The sequence below is a fragment of the Gobio gobio genome (assembly GCF_949357685.1).
Source record: "Gobio gobio genome assembly, chromosome: 3".
Classification (NCBI taxonomy): domain Eukaryota; kingdom Metazoa; phylum Chordata; class Actinopteri; order Cypriniformes; family Gobionidae; genus Gobio; species Gobio gobio.
The window spans coordinates 55,549,345-55,565,579 of NC_137099.1; the positions used below are offsets into that span (position 1 = coordinate 55,549,345).

Consider the following 16,235-nt stretch of genomic DNA (forward strand, 5'->3'; position numbering starts at 1 on the left):
ATAAGCAAAAGGCCAGATCCAAACAAGGTCCAAAAAAAAAAGTTCCAAAGTCCTCAAAAGCCTTCCTTGGCTCAACTGGAGAAACTCTTTAAAGGAGCACTGGTCACAGGTGTATCCGATTGACTGATAATTTGTGGAAGCAGGTACCAAACAGCAATACCCAAGACCAACAGCAGAGGTCGTCACATTGGTCTTTTGACGATTGCGTATAGAGATGCACACAGGTTGTTGAGATGAGATGAATGACAATGCTAATGGATAACTCATTGTCCATGGTTTATAGGCCCGTTTGGGTGCCTTGTTTTTGTGATCATGCTCGCTCTTTCTTCACATTCACACTTTTTTGACGTTGGCAGCCCGTACACACAGGTTGTGGCGGGAGAATGCTATTTCAGAGAGAAAACAATTAATCAATGGACATATTTGTCACATCATTAATTTGCCATTCATCTCTCCAAGTTATATTTTTCCCTTGTTTTTAAGTCGATTAACTCCGAGGTCAGTGTATTTTCATCATCAGTGTATCAACTCAAAACGATGAAGGTTTTTTCTGCTAACCGCACTATCAATGGTCTGTAATGACTGATGCCAGACAGATGAAAATAATCCGCTTTTCTCTTGATCTAGCCGAGCGTAAAGTGTCAAATGCATCCCCAGATGAACAAGAAACATCATTATAGAGTGATATATATATATATGCTCGTCCGCTTTTACCACAAGTGTCTGTCATTTGAAGGTACTGTTGTTAATTATTATTCCCTTCACATTTCTGGAATTGCAGACACAAAGCCTCCGGTGATTTAAAGTGAACGGTGGCCATAATGCACCATGAAATGAAGGCTTCGGAGTGGCTGCCTCCTCGACGGCCCGCCGTACAAAAACATATAGACATAATTCCAGTGTTCTCCTCTCTCGTCTGCCAAAACATGGTGGTTTTTTTAAACTCCAGTACCACTTAGATCTATTGTTTCAGCTCTGCTCTTTATCAGTGTGTCTTTCCTCCACCCAAACCCCAATAAAATATGAAACAGAAGTTTCCTCCGCTTCCTCTCTCCGTGTGCGTTCTTTCCGCTACAAATCTCTTTTTTATTATCGCCGCCGCTCCACCCAAAGCACATTCTGATAAAGCGGCATTACAATTCAAGTCGGAGCTTTTGAACAAAACAAGATGGGAGATATGAGGCTTTTTTTAAGTGGCTCGACAACTTCGGCACAAGATCTTTTCAGACTTTTAACAGCTTTGGCTCGGCATGAAGTAATAACAATTCCTTTTCACCTATATTCCTTAGATAACCATTGTTTGACTATGAGAACGAGACCAGAATAGATTGTTCTGAAGGCCTCCATGTCTTTTGAAAGACACCGACTGAATGCTGACGCAGAAATCTTGAAATAACCTGCTTTAATTTGTACTGTAATAGCCGTTTATCCAGTCAAACCTCAGATGAAACTGTACTGCACATCTTTGAAAATGTCACTATGGTGTTGGTTTTTGTTGGTTTTTTATTGTTGTTGGGTTTTTTTTATACATCTAAATGGTACGAAACTTGGTGAAGGTTTTGGCACTTGCTATGTGAACACACACACACACACACACACACACACACACACACACACACACACACACACACAAAATCATGGAGATGATTCAAAACGCTTAAATGGTCCTGAATAAAATTGTAACCGTTTGCAGTAAAAATGGTGGCATTGTAAATGAATGGGAGATTAAATCCATCTAGTGGAAGTGTTTGGTACTGCAACCAAACAAAACCTTAGGCCGTGTGTCCACCAAAGTGTTTTTTCACACGGCTAGCTGGCATATCCCATTGTTTTCAATGGGAGCGCCACGTTTTTAGAACGGTTTGAGTGTAACGAGGCACTGAGAGAGTATTTCACGCTCAAGCGCTGGTTTTTTACCGGTCGCCGTGAGTTGAAGAATGTTCAACTTTGAACAAAACGCAGCGCTCATCACTGTCACTTTTCACCCAGGCGTCCAATCACAGTGGAGATGGGGCGGGACAAATACAACACCGACCAACCGCCACATGCTGCTTGTACAATGTCAACAGATGAAAACAACAAACGAAACAAAATAATTTAAAAGAGCCTGAGCAAATATTTTACATTGTATCTGCATTTTTATATAGAATCAATACAGAAACAAACTATCTGTGAAATTAGATACTAGTAACACTTTCGCGGATATTCATAACAAGCAAAATGTCTCAACTGGGAAAAAAAAGCACTGCTCTGCCAAAACGCTCTCAAGGGCCCACAGCAAGACGTTTTCAGCTGGATGGACACGCTTTGGTGGACACTGCTCCATTGGGCAGTGATTATGGGGCACGGAGAACTTACCAACACAATCATCATTTCTGAGAGGAATAGTAAAGGTGAACGCATACAAACAAGTTCTCCGTTTAGTAAACAAATTCAACCCAAGTGCTCTTTGGTGACGTGATGATGACGTTACTGTTGATCATCTGTCCATCATCGTATAAAGCCCGCCCTGGCAATTTCATTGGTCCGAACAGCTCTGGTTCGAGCATAGTTGCTCCACAACAGATCAAGTCCAGACCGAACTTCCCAACCTCAAATGTTGTGGGCGGGGCTAAGTTCGGCTGGCATCCAGGCTACATTTTTTTGAGATATCCACCTCAAATTTGGAACACAGCTTGTTTAGATTTATGCTTGTTTTGATTTTCTCCCAGTTTTAGAGTAAAACGTGTTTTGGAAAATATATATTTCATATAAACTTCTTTCATATAATTTTCATTACAATAAATGTATAACTTTAAGTTCACTTTTTAAAACATTTTTCACTTCAGCGATAATCTGACAAGTGTCGTGCTCCAATGATTTATGACAGTTTAAGTTTATTTTCAGGAACATGTTCAAAAAGTGAATACATGAATTATAACTACTGCATAAATATAATTTAGTACCATAAAATCCCCTAAAAATACAAAATATTAAATAAAAAACATTATTAAATTAAAATGTGTGACCCATGCTGGCAAAATGAGGCGCAATGAGCAAATTTTCAAAAATGTGTTATTATTTTATATAATTATACCTGTTTGAAGTCAATAGAGTCAGCAAAGTCAATTTTGAGGAAAAATCGAGTTTAAGTTTTCTGACGGTTCCGAAACAACATCATCTAGCAACCATACCTTAAAATGGTAATAGCACCAAATTTGACACACACTAAGTCAAAACCAAATATCTAAAAATATACAGCTCTGGAAAAAATTAAGAGACCACTTAACATTGAGAAATCCATGTCAAGTGGTCTCTTATTTTTTTCCAGAGCTGTATATTCAACTTTTTGATATGAAATGAAATGAAAACCGACAGATACTGTACGGATCAATATAATGTTACACATCAGATTTTTTCCCCCAACAGCTAACCAAACGTTCTCTTAAGACCAATGTTATGATCTGTTTGCGTGAATACTCACCAAGACAGATATTATGAAGTGCTGTAATTCTGTGTATATGTGTATATTGGGATTGCACGGTCTCTGAATCGTCTTTGTGCGCACGCTTCGGAAGTGTCAGTCAGCGCGAGTAAGATCGGAGAGACCAAGGAAGATACTCCTCTCAGAAAACGTATGGAAGTATAAAGATACTTCAGATGTTTGATTGCTATTTGGAGCATTGGGATCGCTAGACGAGGGCTTAATGAACTCATTTTTGAGAAAACCAAAATGTACATTTTTCACTTTTTTTGCCTGTAGCACGTAATTAGCCCGTGCACATTCCAACTCCTTTTGCCAGCACGGGTCACATATAGGACAAACATTTCATTAAAATAAAAACTATCATGTTTGACAGGCACGTGAACAGCACCAGAGGGTTTTCAAGCGTACTCAACTTTTGCTGTCATACGAGCTCGCAGGCAATTTTTTTTTCTCTCTGGAGAAATCTGGCATGGAAATCATAGATGCTTTAATAGTCGTCGCAGGTAGGAATTACGTAAAGAGCCGAGTACACACTGATACACACACACAAGTACACTCAGTTGTTTTTGTTGAAGGGAATGGCTGTGCTGTTCTCTGCAGTCATTTGCACACTAGTCTTTTATTTTTCTTTCTTTTTTCTGTCTGAACCTATTGCAGCAATATTGAAAGCTCCAGTCTCCATGTTTAGCACGAAAGCTTGTGTGATCGCGGCCGGCTCGCCATGCAGTACAGTCGTGCCGTGTACCAGCTGCTTCTACGCCATTATCAGGTTAACTGACTCGTAACGTGTGCAATGCCTCTCAACCTCCCGAGTGTCTGAACTCGCACAGTGTACCTTTAGTCTACATGCACTCCAGACATCAGTTCTTTTACTCTTTAAAGTTCACCCAAAAATGAAAAACTGGAAAAAAGTCTTCCAAACCTGTGTGAATTTTTCCTTCTGTGGAACACAAGGGCCGTGACACTCAAAGATGACCATCGGCCAACATCGGTAAGCATCTGTTGAATCGACATCAGGGCCGTCATTCAGAGAGAGCGCTCTGATTGGTTGTTTAGTTTAGCGAGCCAATCTGTGCACACACTCTCAGAAAAAAAGGTACAGTGGAAGTACAATTTTGTTCCTTAGGGAACAAAACGTATAACTGCACCTTTAAAGGTACACAATTCACCCTTTTGTCCGACAGAGCAGTCAGGAGAGTTAGTAGATTAATGTCGGTGGACTTTAACTTGGAAAAACAGTGTGTACTGACGTCTTTCCGCGGTTGAAACAACATTTCTTTTAGTGTTCATTCATGTTTATTTCATGCTTATCAATGAACTAGAACAGGGGTGTCCAACCCTGGTACTGGAGAGCTACCACCCTGCAGATTTTAGCTCCAACCTGAATCAAACACACCTGAACCAGCTAATCATGGTATTCAGGGTGCTAGATAATTACAGACAGGTGTGTTGGAGCAGGGTTGGAACTGAAATCTGCAGGACGGTAGCTCTCCAGGAGCAGGGTTGGACACCCCTGAACTAGAAGGAAGAGATAATCGGTTCACGAGGCACTACAGCGATCACGACCCATTAGAGCCACAAAACGGTATTTATTGTTTAAATTTCTTTAAAAAAGGACAATTTCAAAGTTGAGACTTTGTTTCATATCAAAATGCTTTGATATGATCAAAGCATTTTGATTGCTCTGTCCTGTCTGTCGGCGTGTTGTCAGTGTCCTCTTTGCTCCGTGATGTATTTTCTCTGCGTGAGAACGTGTGTGGTGTGAGAGCGCCATGGCTTGTGTCGGACATAGCAACAGTAACTAAAGGGGGCGGGTCTTTGCGAACGGTCAGTTGGTACAATTATACCATTGTTTTCCTCTACTTAGAGCAGGGGTAGGCAAGTTCAGTCCCAGACAGTCGCTGTCTTGCAGAGTTTGGCTCCAACCCTGAAAGACATCTATAGAAGCTCTTATTGAGAATTAACAGAGGTTTAGATGTTGATGTTTTATTGGAGATTTGGGAGATCAGTGTTTCATTTAGTTGGCCTGTTTGACTCTTGCCTTTTTATGTGAGTTTGTAGTTTTTGTTACAGTGTTAACAAAACACATAATCTGTTCAAATCAAAAGAAACCATAAACAAAAATTGTCATGAAGAAAATGTTTGACTAAACTCATCAGAGACTAAAATATTAATAAATAATATTCACCAGCAATACTTTCTTGCCACAGATCAGACAAATTCTGATTTTTAAACACATTGACATTCTTAATGCTGCAATGCATGCTGGGTGCCATGAGTTTTATTCTGTGGTGGCTTAGTAGGGTTGGAGCCACTGATCTATATAAATGACTGGATTGCTCATGACGTCATAAAAAGTGAAGCCGCCGCGCCGCCATGTTGGTATTCCCTAGTCAGCTCACGCGTTCTATTGAATGAATAGGACATTAAAGATTTTACTGAGAAAAGGAGACACCGTTTTTATATCTGAAGTCTCCCTGTACATTCTTACAACACAAAAGTCCTGAGCAGGGAAATGGTTATTGGTTTATAGTCAGTAATTTCCCCAGCTGATTCAAAAGTTAGCTCGACGGGCGGACAAGACACTTCAGCGTATAGGCCTGTTCACACCGGGACGATTTTCGCGCGCGTTTATCGCCGACGTTTAACGCCTCGTGACTAAACAATGGCCGCCAATGTGAGTGTTCACACCGACGCGTAAAACGCCAGGCGTAAAAGAGTCATTTAAAAAAAAAAACGCCTCGGGTTCGTTTTTTTATTTTGACGCGGCGCGTTAAAAACTGGCCGACCAATGAGATCAGCGCTTTTGTTCACCTGCCTGGAGCTGCTGAAGTGACAGTAAAACACGACTTGGTGGCGCTCAAGCACAAAATCGGTCTTGCCGAGCACACATTGATACGAAGAAGAAGTAGTAAGTAGACAAAGAAGAAGATGGGCTGCTAATGCTGCTTGCCAGTTAGCAAAAAGTGTGTGAATGGTTTTGGCAAGCACGTAAATACTGTCTCTTCTTCTTCTTCTTCTGTGTGACAAGCGAGTGTCAGAAGCGTAAGTGCCGCAGCACCACCTTGTGTACCGGGAGCGCATCTACTGAATGTGCATGTTCACTCTGCGCATCGACAATGAAAATCGCTTGGGTGTGAACACTCAAGACGCGCTGAAAAACGTCACGAAAAACGCTGGCGATAAGCGCGTGCGATATTCGTCCCGGTGTGTACAGGCCTTATGCATTACAACTGTCAAAGCGCGCATTTTGAAATCGGAATAACGATTTATGCCTTGTAACCTGAAATCGCATTGTACTGTTGCGTTTATGCATTTATGTTGTGCTGTAGTATTGTTTTTATTCATACAGTAGGCTAACTGTCTTTAAGAGTCTGAAATAGACGTTGCTCAATCAGGAAATAAAATACACACATCATAACGCTGACTACTTTATTTCCGAGATGATGCAGGGCAAACTTTGAATTGTAATACAATATAGTGCAATATAGAGACTTGTATTAATATCGTATAAGCTATTCAGATCAATTTCTGCAGCTAAACACAGATTTACATTAATAATGAATATTTCCTCTATAATTACAAACATAAAGAAAAATGTTTGTGTTAGTTCAGTTACGGCAGTGTGCAGTAGACACACCCACATTAACGATTTCAATATATGACTCATCCTCTCCGATAAGACCATAAACATAACAGATGACATCTGAAGTAACTATTAATTTACATACATCTATCGTAAAGCTAATCCTGTGAGACTGAGACGCTGCAAATTGTGTGATATTAGGTCAATGTTTTGGCTGTACGTCAATTATGCCCTCTGCTGGTAGGGGATAGTAAGATGGCCGCTCGAGCACTTCCGGTGGCTTCACCGCCTGATGGCAGTTTAGAACGCCATGAGCAATCCAGTCATTTATATAGATCAATGGTTGGAGCTAAACTCTGCAGGACATCAGCTCTATAGGACCAAACTTGCCTACCCCTGACTTAGAAGTACAAAAATGTACCCTTAAAGGGTTAGTTCACCCAAAAATGAAAATTCTGTCATTAATTACTCACCCTCATGTCGTTCGACACCCGTAAGACCTCCGTTCATATTCGGAACACAAATGAAGATATTTTAGTTGAAAGCTGATGGCTGAGAAAGGCTTCAGATAGGCCTCCATTGGCATTCAGTACATTTACACTCCCAAGACCCATAAAAGGCACTTAAAACGTCGTTACAAAGTCCATCTCACCACAGTGGCTCAACAATAATTTTACGATGCGACGACAATAGTTTTTGTGCGAAAAAAAAAAATCAAAATAACACCTTTATCCAACTTGTTCTTGTGTTCCGTGTGTGCCTCAACGACGCATGCGCGAGAATATGACGTAGCGCCGGGGTTCGGGAATCCATGAAATGCACACTTTAGCCCGATTTTGAGAACTACGCCGAGACCTAAAGCACGATCAATGTAGAATCCAACAGCTTAGACACGCGCGCCTTTCTCTGCTTGTAAACAAATCGCTTCTGGGTCATGTGTCCGAACGCCGGATCTGCGTTATATTCTCGCGCATGCGTCGTGGAGGCACACACGGAAGACAATAACAAGTTGATTTTTTTTTCCGCACAAAAACTATTGTCGTCGCATCGTAAAATTATTGTTGAGCCACTGTGGTGAGATGGACTTTGTAACGACGTTTTAGGTGCCTTTTATGGGTCTTGGGAGAATTAATGTACTGAATGCCAATGGAGGCCTATCTGAAGCCATTCTCAGCTATCAGCTTTCAACTAAAATATCTTCATTTGTGTTCCGAATATGAACGGAGGTCTTACGGGTGTCGAACGACATGAGGGTGAGTAATTAATGACAGAATTTTCATTTTTGGGTGAACTAACCCTTTAAGGGTAGGCTACCACCCCACCCCCACCCCTTAAAAGGTACAATTTTGTACTTTTTTTTTTTTTTTTGAGAGTGCAAGAATACAAGTGATGAAAGTAAGCAAAGAAGTCAAGACGGCACAGTCTGAAGGCTGTTGTACTTTTACGTCATCTTACCTGAGCATTTCAATGTGCGAATAATTTTACAACAACATGAGTCTAGAATGAAGAAAGTGATCAGTGTGATTGATATTCAAAATGGTAAGCAAGAGTTGCTTTATTTACGGTTTGAACATCTGTAGCTCTAGTTTCGCTTTCTCTTTTTGAATGACGAATATAGACTATTGACTATAATTTAAACGTGTTATAAAGAACGGGATAAAATGGCAAAAACAATAATTTTCTGTTTGATATTAGTTGCACATAAACACAGTTTTAGGCTTTAAATGTGAAGGATAAGATCCAGGATTATTGGTGAAAAAAATCTTGGAACCTGCTCTCACGTTAAATAGAGTTCAACAGAAACAATAATCTCTATTTTCCGCTCATTTCTGCGGCTCTTGTCACCTTTGCCTCCTTCCGAAGATGCTAATCACATTGCTGAAATTATTATTAAAGTGCCACAGAGACTTTGAATTTACATGAAAATGAATCATTGTTCCCTTCGGAAATTCCCTCCACAATTAAAGATTCCTGAGCCTTTTATTAATGAGACCTGGCTCTGTCAGTCTGCGTGGAGAGATAAGAGCCTGTAACATATTCAAATCTACCGTAGTGTTACGCAGCAAATAGCTGAAGACCTCACATGACAACATGAAAGACACAACAATCACTTCAAGTCAAGTCAAGTCAACTTTATTTATATAGCGCTTTTAACAATGTAGATTGTTTCGAAGCAGCTTTACAGTGTTAAACAGGAAAATAATGCAGCATAATTTTATTCAGCTGTATAGCCATTCTGGAAAAATTTCAAGTATCATACAGTGACAGTGTGGGCTTTAGATCAATAATTTGATCAGTAATTTAGTTCAAATGGTTATTTTAGTTTATTATTTAGATGTATTTCGATGTTTAGTTGAAAAATTTAATGTCCCCAACTGAGCACGCCAAGCCAGAGGCAACAGTGGCAAGGAAACCAAAACCCCATCAGGTGACCTAATGGAGAAAAATAAACCTTGGGAGAAACCAGGCTCAGTCGGGGTGCCAGTTCTCCTCTGGCCAATTAACAAACAGCGTATTATTATTATTATTCTGGCAGTTTTACAGCTCGGAGGTCATAATAGATCAGAATATTCGAGGGACCGGGGGCAACATGCTGGAGACGGGTTTATTGAGGATGATGTTGATTAAATAATTATTAAAGTGCAATATTCGAATGATCGGAGGCAACACGCTGGAGAAGGTTTTATTGAGGATGACATATCGATTTAAGTATTATTTAATTGTAATATTCGAACAATCTGAGTCAACACGCCGGAGACGGGTTTATTGAGATGCCGTGTCGATGAGGCAGTTGCAGGGGGAGTCTGATCACGGTCTTGCGTTGAGAACTTCAACGCACAGTAAGTCAAGCAAAAGAACCTGTCAGCACGACATGAGAGACGTCTGTGTATAACTGCTGCTGAATGAGACTGAATTTCACCTGTTGAATTGCACAATGGTGCAAAAATACTCTGATCCCTTTTGAAAGACCCCATGAAAGAGTCTTGAGGCTTTTAGTCCCTGCATATACAGATTTGAAGGGATCGTATGATGAGGAATTGACTGTTTCTTGGATCTTTGAGAAAGCGTACTGTAGCATTCAGAGCTCATACTTTTATTGAAACTAAGCAGCAGAAACGGCTCGTTTTGTACTTCTGCTACTTTTTGATGTCAGAAATACTAGTAAAGTTGAGCTTATTTTTAACTACATCCCTGATCGTTTTAGTCTGATCTTAGCAGTTTGAGTGGTACATTGGAGAGCAAGGGGTGTCTGATGAATCTAATGCAGGTTTTGGGCAGCAGATATGTTTTTATTGAAGGATGGAGCAGTTAAAACTATATCAGATCCAACAGCGAACATGCAGATCATGATTTAGTGAAGTAAAGCATTTAACATGTTTTCATAGAAGCATTAAAAAAATAAATTAAAAAAAACGTTCAAAGAGAGTGTAAAATTCATGTGAAAACCTAAAATATGCCAGTAGCCTAATTCAGAAGTTCTTGCTTCTGTTGGAGCTCAAGATGCTCAACATCTCACACTCGAGCAGGTTTTGATCATGTCAGCTCCAGTGCTTCCATCATTACAGCAAAAATTAGCATTTTGAATGCAGTAGAGGTTCGCTAGTGCTCGCAGACTTTTGGATGTTGAACATGAACAGTAATGACTGTATGAGCATAGCTCAAACACAAACTTGATGTTGGCTTGACAATGCCGTCTGAAAGTTTTAGAAGCTTGAAGGTTTTAGAAGTCAGAGAAAGTCAACGCTATGTTGCTAGCATGTTTAGCCCGTTACTGGTATGTTTCTAGCACATTGATAGCATTCATTTACTATGATTTAACACAGTTGTCTTAACATGAGTCTAACATCTAACCTGTTATCATAATTGCTGGCATGTTACTAGCATGTTTAACACATTACTAGCAGGTTTGTAGCATGTTTGAAAACACCAATAGCATGTTACTATCATGTTTAACACATTACTAGCAGGTTTGTAGCATGTTTGAAAACACCAATAGCATGTTACTATCATGTTTAACACATTACTAGCAGGTTTGTAGCATGTTTGAGCACACCAATAGCATGTTACTATCATGTTTAACACATTTATAGCATGTTTTAGCACATTGATAGCATATTTAACACAGTTCATATATCTTAACATGTTTCTAACATGTTAGCACACTATCACATTCAGCTTATTTTAACATGTTAGCCCATTGCTAGCATTTTACTAGCATGTTTAAGACATTACTAGCAGGTTTGTAGCATGTTTAAGCATGTTGAGGGTATGTTTCTAGCATGTTTGACATTACTTGCAGGTTTGTAGCATGTTTGAGCATGTCAATAGCATGTTTCTAGCATGTTTATATTTGAGATCACCAATAGCATGTTCAGCTCTTAAACAGCATGTTTTAGCATGTTGATAACATTCCTCTAGCATGTGTTAACACGGTTAATGTTTTAACATGTTTCTTACATGTTTAAGCGCATTTTTATCATGTTCAGCTTGTTTTAACATGTTACTAATCTGTTACTAACATGCTACTAGCATGTTTAACACATTACTTGCATGTTTTTAGCATGTTTAAGCACGTTGAGGGTATGTTTCTAGCATGTTTGACATTACTTGCAGGTTTGTAGCATGTTTGAGCATGTCGATAGCATGTTGCTAGCATGTTTAACATTACTTGCAGGTTTGAGCATGTCGATAGCATGTTTAACATATTCTAACACGTTTTAGCACACTGTTATCATGTTTAACATATTGCTAACACATTATTTTCTTATGCACATGGCCAACATGTTTTAGCATGTTGCTTACATGTTTTCTAGCATATTGTCCTAGGCTAGTTGTTGCTTTGTATGAAAGTTTTCACCCCCTCAATGAAAGTCTATGGGAATTTGGGCCTGTTATATATGGGAAAGCTGTAAGTCAAGCCAGCAAAGTGTTGATTGATTTTTGTTGTGTCCTACAGGATACAGGAGCTGAAAGATCTGGGAGAGCTCTCTCCACACTGGGACAACCTACGGAAGGACGTGATCTCTCGCTACGACCAGATCATCAAAGAATACCAGGACACGCTGGCGGAGCTCGAGAAACATACTGGTAAAGGCTTCTGATGCAGTCGCACACACACATACACATAATATTCTGCCTTTCTCATTTTGCATGCATGAGAATTTTTTTCCCAATGCAAACAGTTTACGCAATCTGCATGCAACATCACACAAAGTTTATCAGCAGTGCCGTCATGTAGAAGCATGAATATATAATTTTTTTTATCCAGCCTCATTCATGCAGAATTTCTTAGTTCATCAAAATTTTATACGCAGCTCTCAGTTTGCTGTCAAATTCAATGCAATGTTAAACTCACATGGTTGCACGTGTTGTAAAGGAACAAGCAGGCGCAGAAAGTATGCTTTTATAACAATGTATAAAGCTTATTTACAGTAAACACATTCGTCCATTTTCAACAATAAGATGTCCTGTAGTGTTGTGCGATTGCGTGCAATGCCTTACTTTTTGCACAGGAGTAATGCAGCCATAGAAACTAAGTTTGAATTGACTAAAGAAATGACAAAATGAACAAATGGATTGCTTTTCAGATGCACAAACGCACACAGCGCATAAGCCAAAATGACAAATAAGACATTGCCGCAGTGTGTTTTGCAATAGCAGTCGCCATATAAACATTATATGTCTCTACCAGTTGACACATTGCCACTGTCGCATGGTATATCCCGCCCGGCTCTAGCCAGAAAACATGATCTATATCATTGGAGAAAAAATAAAACGGAGCACAAAATGCTAGTATTTGTCAGCCGTGTCGTGCCTCGCACCAAGCAAAAACAGTCATTGATGATCTTGCCCTTCTAATCAGTCATGACAGGCCGAAAAAAACTGATCTGCCTGATCGATCGGCCCATTACCGAGGCTAATATACAGGGATGAAATTCTGAAGGCTTGTGTTTTGCCAGCTGAGCGTTGTTGACGTGTCCGTCCCTGAAGGAGGAGAGGAGAGACGGCAAGATCTCAGGTTTTTCTGCCTCTCGACAGGCCGCGAGTGCTCAGCTGCTACATCGGCCTGTAATCTTGTTTGCTGTGTAGCAGACGCCCTGTTCCTTCTCAGCCATTCCCATCTTCACGTTTCCCCTTGATACGAGGCAAATGCAGAAACATGTATTTTTTTTATATCCAGTTTAAAAAGGGGAAATATTTTAGTTTTTTTTAATGTAATTGTTTTCTATTCCATCTTAGTATGCAATTGAAATATGCAAGTAAGCTATTTTTAGATGTGTCGCAGAAGGTTTAATTTTACTACAACCATAAACTAACATTGCAGGGAGGTTTTTGTATGGCAAAATAATACGAACTAATAAATATACACAACATGGTTATTTTAAGGTTGCATTTTAATAATCATAAAATAACCTTCCCTGAATTGTTTGCTAGAGTCTCAAATCATGTTTTTGCAGCATTTTTAACTATAGAGGGTATGCACGTGATGTTACCGTCAACCGGAATGACTGCGGTTAAGCCCACTGAGTGGCAAAAAGACTGAGCAGCAGCATTGGTTTTCAGCGAAAAACGCAAAAATCCAGGCCCGCCGCCAGATGGGGGATCGGGGGGTTATCACCCCCCCTTGGACATCCCTGTGCCCCCCTCCAGACTGTGGGAGACGGACTTGATAATAGCGTTTAAATTTGCCACTTAAACCACTGCCTCTTAGGGCTGTCAAAATTGCTCAAAAATGACGTTCGAATATTCCCTCTAAAAAAAGCACGAATATTCGAACTATTCGAACATCTGGTTGCGCATTTTATCAATGATGCGCATTACGTCAATAACAGGACAAATGAATACAAAGAGACATAACTACTTATATAGGTGTTCTAGTTAAGTTTAAACATATTTGACAACGTATTACCTACACAAAAACAAGTAAATCAACTAATGGCTAAGACCGCAGACCTCACTCTCTCTCTCGCTCTCTGCGCATAACGGGTTAAATGAACACACACACATTGAGAGCTGATCAAGAGTTTTGTGCAAGCAATTTAAGGTCGCGACTCTTGTCCCAAATATAGCAGGCTTCATTCAGTGATTGAAACAAATATTAATACAAGTTTTACAGCATATTATTGAACGCTCCGAGCGAGCTGTGCTGTGCTAAACATGGAACTTTTCCTTGACATGAAACGGTAAATAATCAAACCAGTGGAAGCAGTGCATTTATCCTTCATTCATGCAATATCTATTCAGTCAGTACCTCGGTTCCATTGCTTGACAGAACTCCTGAAGCCCCATCCACGACACTGATCGATCTCATGTCCTTACAAATGAACAAAATTAATTTCTCCGTTATGGCCTCTTGTCGTGTTGCAGACAGAGAGCTTGTGGCGGGCGATGCAAAGTAAGGGTGGTCCAGATGCTTATATTTACAAAATGAGCCTACAAAAGCATAAACAAGCCCGTTTCATAAAGAAAAGTTCACGAAAGTAAGTGAAAACTCACATGTTTTCACATCGGTGCGTAATGTAGCCAATCACAGACATGTTTGTTGATTTCTTGAACGCAATGACCAATCACAGGTGTTGAAGTTAGAATCCACTCACCGCTCGAGTGTTTGTCCAGTGCTGAGTTCTGCACGTGTGCTAATCCTCTCTAAGTGTAGAGACATTATGTAAATAAGAGATTCATTGTGTCTCAGCTTCACTGATTAATGCAACGGGATTCTGTGAGATCACGTTCAATTCATGTGTGACAGCTTTTATTGATTATAAAGGGAGCGCTCTTTGCGCGCTGTCTAGGCGATATCAAAAAATTATTAATAGGATTATAATCAGAATTTAAATTAAACTTTTGTTTTCCATTCTTGACAACCGGCCACATACACATTTCAATACATAGGCCCATCTGCATATACATGCGGGATTCACTCTTGAAATTGTGATTGTGTTAAATATTTACGTGTCAGGAAACACGATTCCTGGCTGCATGTCAATATCCATGGATCACTCGATCTTTGTTAAGTTGTAAGGAACACTATATCGAGTCCAACTTTAGTTTAAACCGATAACCGTTTGCCATTTGATAACCGTGCGTTTTCCCCTATTAAATCCAGTCATGCAGCAGCTCTTCTGCCTCTCAGTCCCAGCTAAGGGGGCGTGTTCCGGTGAAAAAAAGTGACGTTGATGCATACCCTCTATAGATGCATCAGATGCCGTTCGTTAGCCAGTGACATTCGTCTGCACAAGTATATGGACCATCAGATGAAAAGTAAATATAAATACACAGGCTATATATATTATACAAAAATTATGGTCCTCAAATAAGGATAACTTAGATAATGTATGATAACGTGAACTTTGCTCAAAGCAATTCACCCTTCGCCGCAAGTTTGATTGACAGCTGATCTGACCAATCACATCGCCGAATCTGCTGCTTTGTCCGACAAAGCAGTCAGGAGAGTTAGTAGATTAACGTCGGTGGACTTGAACATGGACTTGAATTTAGACTTGAACTTGGAAAAAACGGTGTGTACTGACGTCTTTCCGCAGTTGAAACAACATTTCTTTTAGTGTTCATTCATGTTTATTTCGTGCTTATCAGTGAACTAGAAGGAAGAGATAATCGGTTCACGAGCAGCTTTAATTGAGGTACTATAGCGATCACGACACATTAAAGAGCCACAAAACGGTATTTATTGTTTCAATTTCTTTAAAAAAATGACAATTTCAAAGTTGAAACTTTGTTTCATATCAAAAGTAACTTGCTCTGCCCTGCTGTCAGTGTCATCTTTGCTCCGCGATGTATTTTTTCTACGTGAGAACGTGTGTGTGCTGTGAGACCGCCATGGCTTGTCGGACATAGCAACAGTAACTAAAGGGGGCGGGTCTTCGCTAACGGTCAATTGAGCTGTCAGTTGTTGTCTTGAAATTCATTGAAGGCTGCGAATTTGTTGCAAAAGCAATGTTTCGATAGCTGTAGTGGCTAACGCTAATGCTAACGCCCCATGAAATCAATAGGAAGTTCTTGACTTGTTGACTTGTTTCCTCTTGAAACAGAAAGTTTGGGAGGGATGTAGTATCATATCATGTATCATCTTTTTTAATAGGATTTTGTTATGTTGCAGCCGGGAATCATGGTTTGCTACGTGCTAATCCGCTACAGGGTTATTATACACTGCCCGGCCAAAAT

The 16,235-nt window shown here is 39.9% G+C and overlaps 1 protein-coding gene across 6 annotated transcripts in view; it reads left to right on the plus strand.

Annotated features, from left to right (window-relative positions):
• Positions 1 to 16,235, plus strand: part of inpp4b (inositol polyphosphate-4-phosphatase type II B) — a 308,267-nt gene that overhangs the window by 175,233 nt on the left and 116,799 nt on the right. For all 6 annotated transcript variants that reach the window (XM_079812754.1, XM_079812753.1, XM_079812757.1 and 3 more), the window contains one exon: positions 12,010 to 12,140. In XM_079812754.1, coding sequence (XP_079668880.1) covers positions 12,010 to 12,140 — 131 coding nt within the window. The remainder of the gene's footprint in view (positions 1 to 12,009; positions 12,141 to 16,235) is intronic.